The 15,252-nt window shown below is 40.5% G+C and overlaps 1 protein-coding gene across 1 annotated transcript in view; it reads right to left on the reverse strand.

The window, feature by feature from the left end:
• Nucleotides 1-15,252, reverse strand: part of CFAP61 (cilia and flagella associated protein 61) — a 227,796-nt gene that overhangs the window by 34,440 nt on the left and 178,104 nt on the right. Inside the window, exons 24-25 of the mRNA XM_075267626.1 lie at nt 14,478-14,569; nt 10,392-10,597 (exon numbers count right to left, since the gene is read on the reverse strand). Of these exons, the coding sequence (XP_075123727.1) occupies nt 10,392-10,597; nt 14,478-14,569 (298 nt within the window). The remainder of the gene's footprint in view (nt 1-10,391; nt 10,598-14,477; nt 14,570-15,252) is intronic.

Here is a 15,252-nt window from a genome sequence, read left to right on the forward strand (position 1 = left end):
TGAATACGAGCTTCATTCTTTTGGTAGACAATGTTCTTTTCAGTACAACAGAAATGTTAATTTCTGCTACAATTATCTATTTTTTTGCTATAGGATTACAAATGGAAGCTAATGAATATCACATAGTATAAAAATGATGGTCGTGGAAGAGCTAAATGGCTTCATGTACTTTGGATACAAGCGATATCATCACTTGTCTGATGTTATGAACCTCTGGCTAACAAAGGACAAGACATCAGAAAAATAATGGAGGGAAAAATAAAATATTTATTAGCATATACTGCAATATCTGCCCATGTTATTTGCCCTAGTAGGGCATAGTTATTGGAGATAATAGATGGGGGTCTATGATGAAGAACGTCCCTCTGAAACCAAATCTATTTTGGTCCTTTGGACTGGAGAGCCACAAGGTACCGATTAAAATAATAGTACTTTTTATACAAAAAAAATTAGGGATTGGGGGCCAACACGGTGGTTCAGTGGTTAGCACTGCAGCCTTGCAGCTCTGGAGTCCTGGGTTCAAATCCCGCCAGGAACGACATCTGCAAGGAGTTTGTATGTTCTCCCTGTGTTTGCGTGGATTTCCTCCCATTCTACAAAGACGTACTGATAGGGGAAAAAAATACATTGTGATCCCTATATGGGGGCTCACAATCTACATAAAAAATTAGGGATGAGACTCTGGTCAGTATTCCACAAACTCTTTATTTCTATCTACCGAAGTCCTTCTACTCTATGGTAAATAAATCTGGTAAAATGGAGAAAATAATTCACAGTAGTACCAGTATGATAGGTACATGTAGTGGGCGGGAAAATCAGGAAGTCTGTAAGGTGACACTTCAGCCAATAGCTGCAGAGCAGGAAGTGATGTCATCAGGGGGTGTTGATATAGCAGCTTCTACTACACAGTCAAGAAACTTGCAACAGTTTAGTCTTACTGGGGTTGTCTATATACACTTGAGAAATAAACAGCCATGATGATGGTGGATTTTATATAGACGCGAGGGTTACAGGAGTGATGTGGATGTTGTGATGTCATCACTTCAAGAAATGGAAAACAAAAACCAGCTCTACCAATCCCTACTTTTGGTTGACTAACTATGAAAATCTGTACCAGTCACATGCATGTTGTGATGTCATCACTAGGGTTGAGCCGATCTTGACTTTTCAGGATCGATTTTACAATCCGATTTCTGATCATTTTTCATTCGAACCCGATCTCGATCCCAATTCCCAATGCAAGTCAATGGGATTTTTTTTATTAATCGGAGATCAGATTTTAAAAGCAATCCTATTCACTATACAGCATGGAATCTAACAATTGTTAGAATCCACACTGTGTAGTGAATCACTAAAGTAGCCAGAGGATTTTTTTTTAATCCTCTGGCTACTTAGTCCCCCCTGGTGTCCACTTACCTCCAGAGATGGCTGGTCCTGTGCCCCGTGCCTTCACTCTTCACCTCGCTGCTGCTCCACGCTGCTTTTCTTCCTTCGCTGCCCCCTACCTGCCAGGTTAGGAGAGTGTGGGCGGGTTAGGAGAGTGTGGGCGGGTACTGGGAAGGGAGACGTCATGTCTCCCTGCCCTGACCCGCCCACACTCTAAGCCACAAGCCCCGCCTACCTAGCGCTTTAAACACTAACCTGAGAGGCGGGGCAGCGAGGCAAGAAGAAGGAGGGCACCAGAGCAGCCATCTCTAGAGGTAAGTAGCTGCTAGAGATTTAGTTTAGCCTTCCATTCGAATAAATGGAGGCAGCCGGCGCGCAGGGGGTTAAGGCTGTGTGCCGGCTGCTTCCATTCATTCCTATGGAACTGCAGCGGAGCCTTCACACTGAATATACAGCGTATACTCAGTGTGAAGGCTAAGGAAAGCATTGTGGGAAAAATCACCGATCTCGATCCCACATAAAAAGATCGTGTTTGGAATTCCGATGGCAATCGTGAAATTTTCTCGATCGCCGATCGGAATCTGATCTTTTCCGAACATAATCGCTCAACCCTAGTCATCACTATAGGACAGGACAACAGAAACCAGCTCTACTAGTCTCTACTCTAGGTTAACTAATTATGAAAATCTGTACTAGTCACATGGATGTTGTGATGTCATCACTGCAGGACAAGAAAACAGACACCAGCTCTACCAGTCTCTACTCTAGGTTATTTGACTAATGATGAAAACCTGTACGCAACTTTGCATTAAACAATGAATGGTGGCATTATCACCATGACAACAGCAATACTGCCCCTTTTGACAATGAAAGCTGAATTATAGTTAATCCCACTGAATTGTTACCATACCGGGAATGGTGGCATCTACTTGAGTCACGATACTATATCTAGACTAGACTGAAAGTTCCGGCACATGTAGCTCACTATCCGTGTGGGTTATACTTGCAGTAATTTTACTTATTTGCAATGCTTCAGGGATAATAATGGCCTACAGCAGTGCTGAGCTTTCTCTTTCATGCCTTTAGATCTTTGATTTTAATGGATATCTGGATTCTTAATGTTCATTTCACCAAAATGTTTGACAATTTCCGAAATCATCAAAATAATTAGGTATAACACACAGTGAAATTATCCAGTTTTTACAATAGTTGAGCACTCCTACACTCTGTAATATGCTATGTAGTCAATGCAGTCAGGTACTTGAAGCACCTTCTATCCACCATTAGTATATGGAAGATGTTTTATAACTAAGACACTATTGTTCTTATTTTTTCCCTTACAATTTGAAAGGAAAACAAAGAGTCAATGTTAAGGTTCCACTTACGAGTCGGTGATATATTTTGTAAGAAATAATATGTAACGTATTTTAACGAAACTATATCCAAATGTTTTAATTAAAAAAATTAAGATTATAGAATGAAAGGAAAATAAGATTGGCAAAGGATGGCGGTATAGAAGATTGATCTTCCTTATACTACCTTATCTGGCAGATTGTATTTGACAAAATAGAAAAGTTATAAAATACATTTTTTTTTACAATATTGTTGCCCCTTTTGGGGATTTAAACATGCATTAACTGGATCACTTATACCACAGTGCAAACCGTTAATACACAAAATTTAGGAAGAGACATTTTACAATGGCAGGACCTGGAGACTTCACTGACTGCCAGCTGGCATAGCAATCTAGAGGCTCCTACAATCTCATGAAGGGGGACATTGTGTCACTCGAAGGAGCCCTCTCCCTAAAAATGATCTTAGTAACTGTGGTAGCAGTGCCCCTTGGACACAGTACAGGTGGTGGGTGACAGAAGGATGCTGTCCGTGGTGAGCTCCATGCTGGAGAACACCTCCCATCCCATGTATGAGACCGTGATAGGACTGGGCAGTACTATCAGTAACCGACTGCTTCACCCCAAGTGTGAAAAGGAGCGCTATTGGAGATCCTTCCTCCCAACCACGGTCAGGCTGTATAATCTACATCAGGCTAAGTGGCGATCACTCCGCACGGAGAACTAAATGATCCTGGAGTCTTTCTTTTCTTCCTAGCTGCTATGACTCCTAGTATCTTTTCTATCTGATATTCTGAGCTTGTATGTGTTCTTTCTTGTAATATATTATTGTATTATCTAAGCTGCTGTAACTCACTGAATTTCCTCATGGTGGGACAATTAAAGGATTATCTTATCTTAAATGTCCATAATAAGACTTGCTTCAGATCATGGACATTGCTAGCAAGTGTCTTCTTTGTAAACCATGTTATAGACCTGAAGTTGGCCAAACATGTACCATGGATTTTGGGAAGGGGTTAAACATGCTTTTGCTCTTTTGGAGATAAACCAGCCCCAGAGTTCTCTCCACTACAACGGAGAATATATAAAAGCTTATTCAAACTGGATGGGCATGTGTATAGATGAATGGGGAGAGACAGCTGTTGAATGAGCATTCGACCTTCAGGGAAGTGTTGCGATACTCTTCTCCTAAGAATACTTAGATGCCTCTTGATGCCCAAGGAGCTAATATATTTTAGGGAATTTCACTTGTCCTGTTGTAATTGTAATGTGTTCAGGTCACCAATACTTTACTAATTTCTTTGCATTGCCATATTCTGACACTCATAATAACTTTTTTTGAGAGATGAGATATATGGTTTATTGATACCATTTTGGCAAATATAAGACTTTTTGATTGCTTTTGATCATTTTATTATTTAGGGTATCTGACTTGTCCTGTTATGTGCATACTGTCCAATAGTGTATGCACATATAACTAAGTACAAAGACGTAATAAAGCATACAGCCCTTAATAGGGCCGACCACTAGAGTCTTTGCTTATTGGACATAGATATAAGGCTTACGTTGCATGTACATATACTTCTATATATTTCTGGGGAAAATATTTTGCATTGCAATAAAAAAAAACGTACTACCGTATATCGCTGCCTTCCATAATGCATGTATGAAAGGTATTAGGTATAGGAAAGGTATTCTCATCAATCACCACTCATGGATAAAATCTTGTTTTATATAATACATATTGTATTCGCTTTTTCATTTAAGTGCTTCCCTCTCCATTCATAGCCATTTCTTATGTTATAAGAGCTAATGTCTGCTGAAACATATATCACAAAGCATTCAGGCCTATAGAAGAGCACTACAGCGCGGTATTACAGTAGAACAATGTCACCTATTTATTAATATTTCAGATGAACATCTCTGGGGCTCCTTTTATCTTTCTTCTCCCGCTCATGGTAGTGTTTGTTTCAAAATGCTTTGAAGCATTACTGCTTTCCAGAAGGTCAGCGTGCTTGACTGCCAAGAGAGACGAGTACATGAGTAGCTGGGTAATGCATGTTATCACGTCTAGCTATTGACTTGTAAGTAGCACTTACAATCCTTGTCCTAGGAAGGTTCGGGATGATGACACTAGTGACCACAAAAGAGAGTCTTGGACAAAAAAACGGCCTTTTGGTTCTTTCAGCTCTTTGTTAAAGATTTCTTAGAAACATAAAATGATTTCAAAGTGTTTTCTTCTGCCTTCTGCCACTTAGATTCAGACTCTATTTTAGCTGATAAAGCTTTTCCCGACCCAACATGGCTAGCTATGCATCTATGAGGTTTTAAGGAGATTGTACATGTGCACCATTAGAAGCATTTATTTATGTACTCTTAGTTTAGCGATTTCTCGGTTTTACAGAGTTCTCGCTTCACTACCTTTATGGTAAGATTGTGTCTGCAAATATAAATGGTGCGTTCTCTAAATACGAGGAAGATCTCTACCTCTAGTTGAGTTTCCTACACATGAAGCTGGCCATACATCGTCAATACATGTTAGCAGAGCCACACCTTTTTTTCTTTTCCCTTTTTCTCCATATACATTAGAGATTCCCAAAGTGGTCCAGGTGGACCCCCAGGGAGCTCAGCCGCGGCGCAATTTTCGTTAGATCTAATCTTCACATTTTTTGACGAGTTTTGGGAATATGGTAGAAATATAGCAGCAAGGGGTCCACCGAAACCAGTAAAATTTTTAAAGTGGTCTATGAGAAAAAAAAAGTTTGGAAACCTCTGATATACATGCATGCTACATTTTAATGTAGATTCTGAGCCCCATCTAGGGGCTCATAATCTACATTTTTCCCTATCAGAATGTTTTTGGAGTATAGGAGGAAATCCACAAAAACTCAGAGAGAACATACAAACTCCTTGCCAGGATTCGAACCCAGGACTTCGGTGCTACTTGGCTGTATTGCTAACCACTGAGACACCATGTCGCCCCGCATGAATGCTAGGTTTGACCAAGCATCTATGGATTCTTAGCTCCTCAAGGACCAGGGCAATATTCAATTTTACATTTCCATTTTATCTTCCCGACCTCCAAAAAGCCATAACTTTTTTTATTGTTCTAGAAACGTAACCATATGAGGGCTTGTTTTAATCTGGGACAAACTGTATTTCCTAATGGAACTATTTACCATTGCATATGATGTACTGAGAAGCTGGAAAAATCTTAATGGGGTGAAACTGAAAAAATACAGTTGCACTTAAAGTTTTTCTTTTTACAGCATCCATTGTACTTTAAAAATGCCATATTATCTTCAATCCGTGAGTCAGTATGATCACGGCGATACTAAATGTATAAACATGAGCATTCTGAATAAAAAGAAGGTCTCTATCTGGACCTTCCCCTCACCTGCTGATGTTTCTCCTTGTCTTCTCCATCCTTTTGTTCTCCTGTCCCATCTAACCCTTGTTTGTCGTCAATTATTTTGTCGATGTGAAATGTTCCTTTTTTGGGGGGGTTTATTACTCGACACTACTATGTATGTGTATTGTACCATCATCCCCTGTTTACCACTCTCAGTTCAGAACGGTTTATTGTTATCTTTTTTTTTATTAAAAAATCCTTTAAATAAACAGTTAAACGAAAAAAAGAAGATCTCTACCTCTAGGTGAGTTTCCTGCACATGAAGCTAGCTATAGACCTGCAATAACTGACAGTGTTTCCTCCCTGCTTTCCCATCCACATGCATGCTTGGTTCCTACTTGCATGGAAGTCTTTTTAACCCCTCGAGGACAAGACCAGTTTTCATGCAGTATTCTCAGGTTTTGTTTTCACGGTGCAGTAAAAACAAGTTATGTTTTTTCTGTGAGTCAGCACGATCATGGCAATACAAAATTTATATACATGAGTGCTCTAATAAATATGTCCTCTCCCTCCCCCTGTCTAGGTACCTTGACAAAAGATGATCAAAGATCTGCAATAGCTGTTGGCAGAAATCTTAATGGGCAAAGGGAAGGGATTCAGAATATTGTGGCAACTTGTTGAACATGTCTAATCCATCTTTCTCTGATATCACCTTTCTGGGGGCAGTTGACATACCCCCCAAACACATAACATAGTGACCTGTCCCACCAAAATCATCGGGTTCTGCCAACTTTGTTCTTATGTCTATGGGCACATTAAGATTGTTCTGTGCCACTTTTTGTCCTATTTATTTTTACAATGATGGTAGCAATCATGTGTACCTCTCATCAGTTTTCGTTCAGCCCATTCCTGTTCCCGTTGGGCTCTTGTCAACCTCTTGCATCACCCTCTTAACCTCATAGATTGTAAGCTCTTGTGAACAGGGTCCTTCGCTCCTTTTGTATGAACTGATATCTTAATCTTTAATGTCTCATTTTGTTTGCACGTGAACCCTACGAATTGTACAGTGCTGCGTAATATGTTGGCGCTATATAAATAAAATGTATTATTATTATAGCTCCGTCCTCTTATAGGAAAGCCGATGAAGAGCTGTCTACGCATTTTAGTGCTATGACCAAGCTCTGACCACACGGCTACCGCACTGAGATCTGTCATGCCATGCCTTCCTTAGACTGCACAACTGCAGACGGGTCAATGTCTTCAGTGGTCTCAGGCTTAGTTGACAAGTGAACATCTTTCCAGGAAGGGTGCAGAACTTGACAGGGCAAGACCAGGGCCAAATCATAGGTGGCCTAGATAGGTCATTATTATTTTACAACAAAAACTTTACAACGCCTACTGATCTACTAGGATGTTTTACAATGGGTTTTATAGACCAGACGACCTGTCTAAGGTGATATTGTCAGAAGACTTGTAAGGGGGTTATTTTGCCTCCTTTTAGATCAATATAGCACAATATAACACATTTTTATTGAAACTGAAGGTGTTTGACCTCTCTGTTCTTACACAATGGTGAAAGTAACTGATCATAGTGACAGACCCTATTATAGTGGGCGATGAGTGGCCAATTATGGGGAGGGAATCGTGGTAGGAACGCTCTGTCCTGTAAATATACTGGAGAAGACATCTTTTATGCAGCCTTGTGTACATAGGGATGAAATAATAAAACTATATAGGGGATGAACAATTGTTGTTTTTTGAAGACTCATAAGCACAGTATAAATGAAATTGTAGATTTTTATTCAATAGCATTCACAAAGGACATTACTTTTTATTTAGATGCAGTGAACCGATAGAGATCTGGTTGTAAAGGTGCACCAAGGTCTTTGGAGAAGAGCTTATTACTCCTTTGTCTGGGGCCCACCATGGCTAGAAACGTAATACCATGCCACAACATTTCCTGCATTAGCCTGTCCTTACATTATTCCTACCATATTTACCCAGTGAAAGATTCCTCTATGCATACTTGGAAGTTCCCCCGGAGTGAACATCTTTACAAAGCAGAGAGGCTATTGCTCTTCTCCGCAGTGCACCAGATGCTTTTATCCATGATGCATTCAGAACAAAATGGAAAGTAAAATGCCTTCATATTTCAACTTTCTTTTTTTCAGCTCAAACAACAAATCGATGCATCTAAAGGAACTTTTCAGAGAAGCGGGAATGAAAGCCGCAGATGAAATGTCACAGTCTATTATCTGATCCTCAGTACAGATAGCGATGCAGCACACTTAAGGAAATAGTTCTGTGTTGTCTACTTTGTCTTCGGTGCACCAACAAAGCTCCATGAAGACCGCACACTGGATGATGGTCCATAGAGATATACACTAAATTATCATCTCAGCCTAATGTAGAAAAGAATCCCATCTTACAAGAGGTTTCTGGTTTCTCTTGCATTGACTAATAATAAGGTTTGTCAGGTTTCAATCTGGGTTTCGGTATAAACTATTACTGCAGACTGCTCTATTGTAGATGCCAAAAATACAGAAGAATGACCTCTGTCTATCCGCTTTCAGTTTTTAAGCAGTCCCATAGAATTCATATATCTTTCCCTAGTAATGGAGCATATTCACAGAGACTAATGAAATGACTGCTATTCTATATTGTATAAAGGGGTGCTCTCAGTCTAAGACATAGATGACCTTTCCTTAGGATAGGCAATCAATGGGAGTCCAACACGCGGGCATTCCCACCAGTGGCTGTGCTTGATATTGCAGCTCTGCACCCAATCACTTTTCCACCTGACAAATGAACATTACTCCATTGCCGACGAAGCAAAAGTGGGGTCACCGGAGGACCACTGCCACTTCAATCAAGTGATCTATGAGGGGTCCTGTGTGTTGAGCCCCACGGATCAGATATTGATGACCTACCTTAAGGAAAGGTCATCAATATTTAAATCCCAGAAAACCCTGTTAACCTCTTTCTCTTAAATCTCAGCTTTTTATTCACATGTATAGGTCCTTTATCTTGAGACCAAAAACCATGTCACTGTTCTTTCTATATCTGTGGGTGAATGAGAACCATACCACTACTTTTTCAGTATTTCTATGTTGAAGACAGTTCTTCCCAAGACACACTTACATGCCAGTCACTTCTACCCTACCTCTACTTTGTGCCAAAACGGGAGTGATCTTCCAGGACCTGTATATAGTTATGGTACACTGACAAACAGCTGATCAGTGGGGATGCCGTAAGCCGAGCACTTCCAATGCGATATCCTAAGTCTAGATCATCAATAGTAAAGTTATGGAGAACTCCCCATTAACTACATTAACTAAGAGATGAGCGAACAGTAAAATGTTCGAGATTCGATATTCGTTTCGAGTAGCCCCTCAATATTCGACTACTCGAATCGAATATCGAACCCTATTATAGTCTATGGGGGGAAAATGCTCGTTTCAGGGGTAGGCAACATTCGATCAAATTATACTTACCAAGTTCACGAGTGAGGGTCGGGCTAGATCCTCTGAGAAGTCTTCTCCGTACAGCGTCCCCGTGGCATCTTCCGGCTCTAAATTCACTCTGCCAGGCATCGGGTCTGGGCAGAGCCGACTGCGCATGTCTGCACTACAAGCGGGCATGCGCAGTCGGCTCTGCCCAGGCCCGATGCCTGGCAGAGTGAATTCAGAGCCAGAAGACGCCGCGGGGAAGCTGCACAGAGAAGACTTCTAAAGGTAGGAGAAGAACCAGCGTTGATTGGCCGACTGTATATCATTCGGCCAATCAATGCTGGTTCTGCATCGAACTTTTCCATTTGAATAGCGAGTGGTACTCGATCGAGTACAAGTATTTGGAATACCGTAGTATTCCATCGAATACCTACTCGATCGAATACTACTCGCTCATCTCTATTAACTAACTGTTCGGTCTCAACCGGCCCAATCTTTTTTCTCAGATGTGCACAGGTCTATGTGCCAAGCTACAACTTGCACACTGAACTATATGTCAAACTACTCTTCAATTTCCCATAATCCCTCATCCTGCACACCTAAGTGACAGACCATACCTTCTGCATTCCTATATACAGATTGCTGTCTTGTCCATTGACCTTCAGCTTTACCTTTACATGTAAAATTGTTCATATGTAAATGGCCTTTAGTTCAGCACTGAACTAAATCACAGGCCTGTAAACTGGGTTCATATATGCATGCGCATTAAGTGTTTATGTAGAAAGTGATGTATGACCGGCATGTGTGGTATTACGCAGCTACTAACAATGCAGCATGGGTTAGAGTCCTTACCTATAAAGGTCTTGTATAAGTCCTTCTTTATATCTAGAGCACAGATTATTCAGCAGACGTTCATGCTGTCCATACAGGCATATGAGATTGGAGACAGGGAAAGGCTTCAGAGATAAACAGGTTATAGCTTCTACCATACTGTACTGACCGATGTGCAGGCGGAAGTAATCTCCATTAAGTGCTTTGCCAGTTATTACTTCTTGCCCCTGAAATGTCAATGTAAAAATGGACTCATTGTTATAAGTATATTTATATGATGCTGTAAAAATATGGTTGAATTTTATAGATCTAGCATTTCAGGGTTCCCACTTTGAAAAATTACTGTATATTGTCTGTTAATATCAGGATATGATAATAGCTGTCATCTAAAGAAAAATACACAACAACAATGCATAAGAAAATACTAATGAAATTTCAGCAATTCATAACTGAAATGGCCACTAACTTTTCAGACAACTTAGTCTCATAAAATAGAGCATGTGATTCTGGACCAAAATTTAATTTAATTTTATTTAATAAAAAATGTTCCTGTTTTCTCCATGAAAAACTTCTCTAACCTCTCAGCTAAATTGCTGTTCAGTCCCTGTTACTAGGGAACCTTAGCCCATTGATACCACTGAAAAAGCAAGACTGGTCCACAGAGAGTGCAGGAGTGCAGGACTGGGCTTTATTTCTGAATGGAGAAGGGAATGTTCCTCACAGCTTTCACAAATCATGAAATGCACAGAAGATTCTCAACAGTGAGTGAGTATATTTATTTCTGAATAGATACTTGCATTATTACTATTAGTCATAGGCAGTGAGCAGCTTTCCTTTTGCTCAGATTTCTCTTTGCCCGTGTCTGGGATCTTTCTAGCGACATCATTGAATCTCCTATATTATGTTCTTTTGGGATTTTCTCAGCTTTTTGTTTGCTATTTTACAGTTACTCCTGGCAGAGTTACATGTAAATTAACCATTTATTACTAGTATTAGTAATGGATAGGAGAGGAGGCAGATTGCTCCTTATTGTAAAGTACACCCGCCTGTCCAAAATGCAAGATCTGCTGCAGCCATAATGGTACTATTGTCAGCAGAAAAACTGGTAAGACACCGTGTATAAGAATAGACGGAATACCCTGAATATATTGCAACTTTTCGGTTTTCAAATTTTTTTATTTTCTGGTAGAATTTGTGTCAATAATAAATTTTGCAATATACTTTATAAACACATTTGGCTCCTTTCTGCAAAATCCTGCATTTCTTTAGTATTTCCCTTGCTTTTCTATTTAGACTGATACCCAGCTTCTCAAGGTGTACTATGTGTGCCCTTTATATTACCCCTGTGTTCTGTTCATCACACATACAAACCCATACACCATATACAGTGAGAAGCTGGGTACAGCTTTCAATAAAGAAGCAAGGGGGAGAGTAAAGAAATTTCACAGATAGGAGACAAAATCTGTTAGTAAAGTATATTACAAATATGTATTAATGACACAAATACTGCCATATAATCAAAAGTTGATCAAATGTTTAGTTACACTTTAAAGAGTCCTTACTATTGAATCTCATTTTCAATGTAAACTTAGAAATACCTAAAGAATTAAAGTCTATATGTGCCCCAGGAGATCAGTCTTTTACCAACTTCTCCTTCTAATAGGCCTGAGTCTGGCTGTAAGATAACTGGCTTCAGGAGCCTTGCCCATTAATCTGTCTCCAATGGCCCCCTTGGCTAAGTCTTATCCCTTCTCATCTGCCAAGAAAAGATGAAAGCGCTCAGAGGAAGATATCATCTGTGTTCTCTGCAAAATTTTAAGGTTTATTGTTCCTTTAAAACAAAGTCATCTGTAGTGCATAGTCGCTACTATATCCCTATACAATATTAAGGGGATATTGTCGCTTCTTAGGGAGAGACCACCATATAGGAGTGTGGAGATTTATTAATCCTTTAGCACTCCACTTCGCAAGGAACCATGGGAAGAATATGCAAATCTGTCTTCCATGATGTAATTAGGAAGTCAGAAGCTGCCTCAGTGTTGCAAACCAATAGAGGGCGCTCACTGGAATGTGCAAGCCTGTCTTCCCTGATGTAGTTAGGATGACAGAATTCCTGTGAAATAACCCAATAAAGGCTGCTCCCTTTAGCATCATGCTCGACCTTCCAAGAGGCCTTTATTTTGCAATGACGCTGGGATTATTACCAGGTATAGTCTCTCAATCGAGGACGGCCGTTTCGATGTACTTGCATATCATCAGCTCGATGTAGAGAGGACTACAGTGCCTACAAGTAGTATTCAAACCCCCTGCAGATTTAGCAGGTTTGATAAGATGCAAATAAGTTAGAGCCTTCAAACTTCAAACAAGAGCAGGATTTATTAACAGATGCATAAATCTTACAAACCAAAAAGTTATGTTGCTCAGTTAAATTTTAATAAATTTTAAACATAAAAGTGTGGGTCAATTATTATTCAACCCCTAGGTTTAATATTTTGTGGAATAACCCTTGTTTGCAATTACAGCTAATAATCGTCTTTTATAAGACCTGATCAGGCCGGCACAGGTCTCTGGAGTTATCTTGGCCCACTCCTCCATGCAGATCTTCTCCAAGTTATCTAGGTTCTTTGGGTGTCTCATGTGGACTTTAATCTTGAGCTCCTTCCACAAGTTTTCAATTGGGTTAAGGTCAGGAGACTGACTAGGCCACTGCAACACCTTGATTTTTTTCCCTCTTGAACCAGGCCTTGGTTTTCTTGGCTGTGTGCTTTGGGTCGTTGTCTTGTTGGAAGATGAAATGACGACCCATCTTAAGATCCTTGATGGAGGAGCGGAGGTTCTTGGCCAAAGTCTCCAGGTAGGCCGTGCTATCCATCTTCCCATGGATGCGGACCAGATGGCCAGGCCCCTTGGCTGAGAAGCAGCCCCACAGCATGATTCTGCCACCACCATGCTTGACTGTAGGGATGGTATTCTTGGGGTCGTATGCAGTGCCATCCAGTCTCCAAACGTCACGTGTGTGGTTGGCACCAAAGATCTCGATCTTGGTCTCATCAGACCAGAGAACCTTGAACCAGTCTGTCTCAGAGTCCTCCAAGTGATCATGAGCAATCTGTAGACGAGCCTTGACATGACGCTTTGAAAGTAAAGGTACCTTACGGGCTCGTCTGGAACGGAGACCATTGCGGTGGAGTACGTTACTTATGGTATTGACTGAAACCAATGTCCCCACTGCCATGAGATCTTCCCGGAGCTCCTTCCTTGTTGTCCTTGGGTTAGCCTTGACTCTTCGGACAAGCCTGGCCTCGGCACGGGAGGAAACTTTCAAAGGCTGTCCAGGCCGTGGAAGGCTAACAGTAGTTCCATAAGCCTTCCACTTCCAGATGATGCTCCCAACAGTGGAGATGGGTAGGCCCAACTCCTTGGAAAGTGTTTTGTACCCCTTGCCAGCCTTGTGACCCTCCACGATCTTGTCTCTGATGGCCTTGGAATGCTCCTTTGTCTTTCCCATGTTGACCATGTATGAGTGCTGTTCACAAGTTTGGAGAGGGTCTTAAATAGTCAGAAAAGGCTGGAAAAAGAGATAATTAATCCAAACATGTGAAGCTCATTGTTCTTTGTACCTGAACTACTTCTTAATACTTTATGGGAACCAAACAGAATTCTGGTGGTTTGATGGGTTGAATAATAAATGACCCTCTGAATAAACTTTTCACAATTTAAAAAAAAATTAAACAAAGAAATAACATTCTTTTTTGCTGCAGAGCATTTCACACTTCCAGGCTGATCTACAGTCCAAATGTCACAATGCCAAGTTAATTCCGAATGTGTAAACCTGCTAAATCTGCAGGGGGTTGAATACTACTTGTAGGCACTGTATAACCTGGTATATTCTTCCCATGGTTCCTTGCGAAGTGGAGTGCTAAAGGCTTAATAAATCTCCACACACCTATATGGTGGTCTCTCCCTAAGGAGTGACAATATCCCCTTACCCCTGTCTAAGCTTCTCACCTCTACCAGGTTATAGTCCTCTCAATATGGTTCCTATACAATATGAAATAGTGATGGCGTTCTTCCCATCATGAATATAAATATAACCGTTTTACTTACATAATTTGGCTGTGCCATCTGAGCTTGTAAAGGAGATGGAATTGCAGGTTTGGCGACATGTAAGTAATAATAACCCCCGGGAAGCAGACCACCTAATAAGGCAAAACAGATATAGCCTATCATTATAGATCAATTGTCTCCATCTCTCCTGTACATGCAAATTTCGTTCTATCACAGTCTTCAAGTGTACATCTGAATATTTAGAAAACTGAACATGAAATACAATACATTCCACACTGCCCCTTATATTAATAAATGAAATTACCAGCAATCCACAATCTACTTGTCTGCCGACACCAATATTGATCATGTCTCAAGCAGTAGTAATCCTAAGCTAAATCGGGCAACCATGATAGATATCATATATCATATCATGTCAGCATACTATACAGTATGTCATTGTCTATAACAGTCTATAATGTGCTTATACAGTACAGGTGATAGACTTCTAAGGACAAGGCCCCACGCTGCGGAAATGCAGCTTTTTTTGTTGCACATTTTGCTGCATTTTTTTGAGCCAAATTCAAGAATGGTTACAAAAAGAATAGAAAATATATAGTAAGTTCTTAGGGGGCATTCACAGAGGAAGTAGGCGCTGATTCTAGCATAGACTCCGCATCAGAATCAGCGCTGAAAAAAAAAGCCTCCCATTGACTTCAATTGAAATCAATGGGAGGCTTTTCTTCCCTTTTTTTAAATTTTTTTTACAGATGCTGATTCTTTATGGATAACATCTGTGACGTGTTCACATCCCAGACGGCATCCGCAAGTGAGC

The sequence above is a fragment of the Leptodactylus fuscus genome, chromosome 3 (assembly GCF_031893055.1).
Source record: "Leptodactylus fuscus isolate aLepFus1 chromosome 3, aLepFus1.hap2, whole genome shotgun sequence".
In the NCBI taxonomy this organism is placed as follows: domain Eukaryota; kingdom Metazoa; phylum Chordata; class Amphibia; order Anura; family Leptodactylidae; genus Leptodactylus; species Leptodactylus fuscus.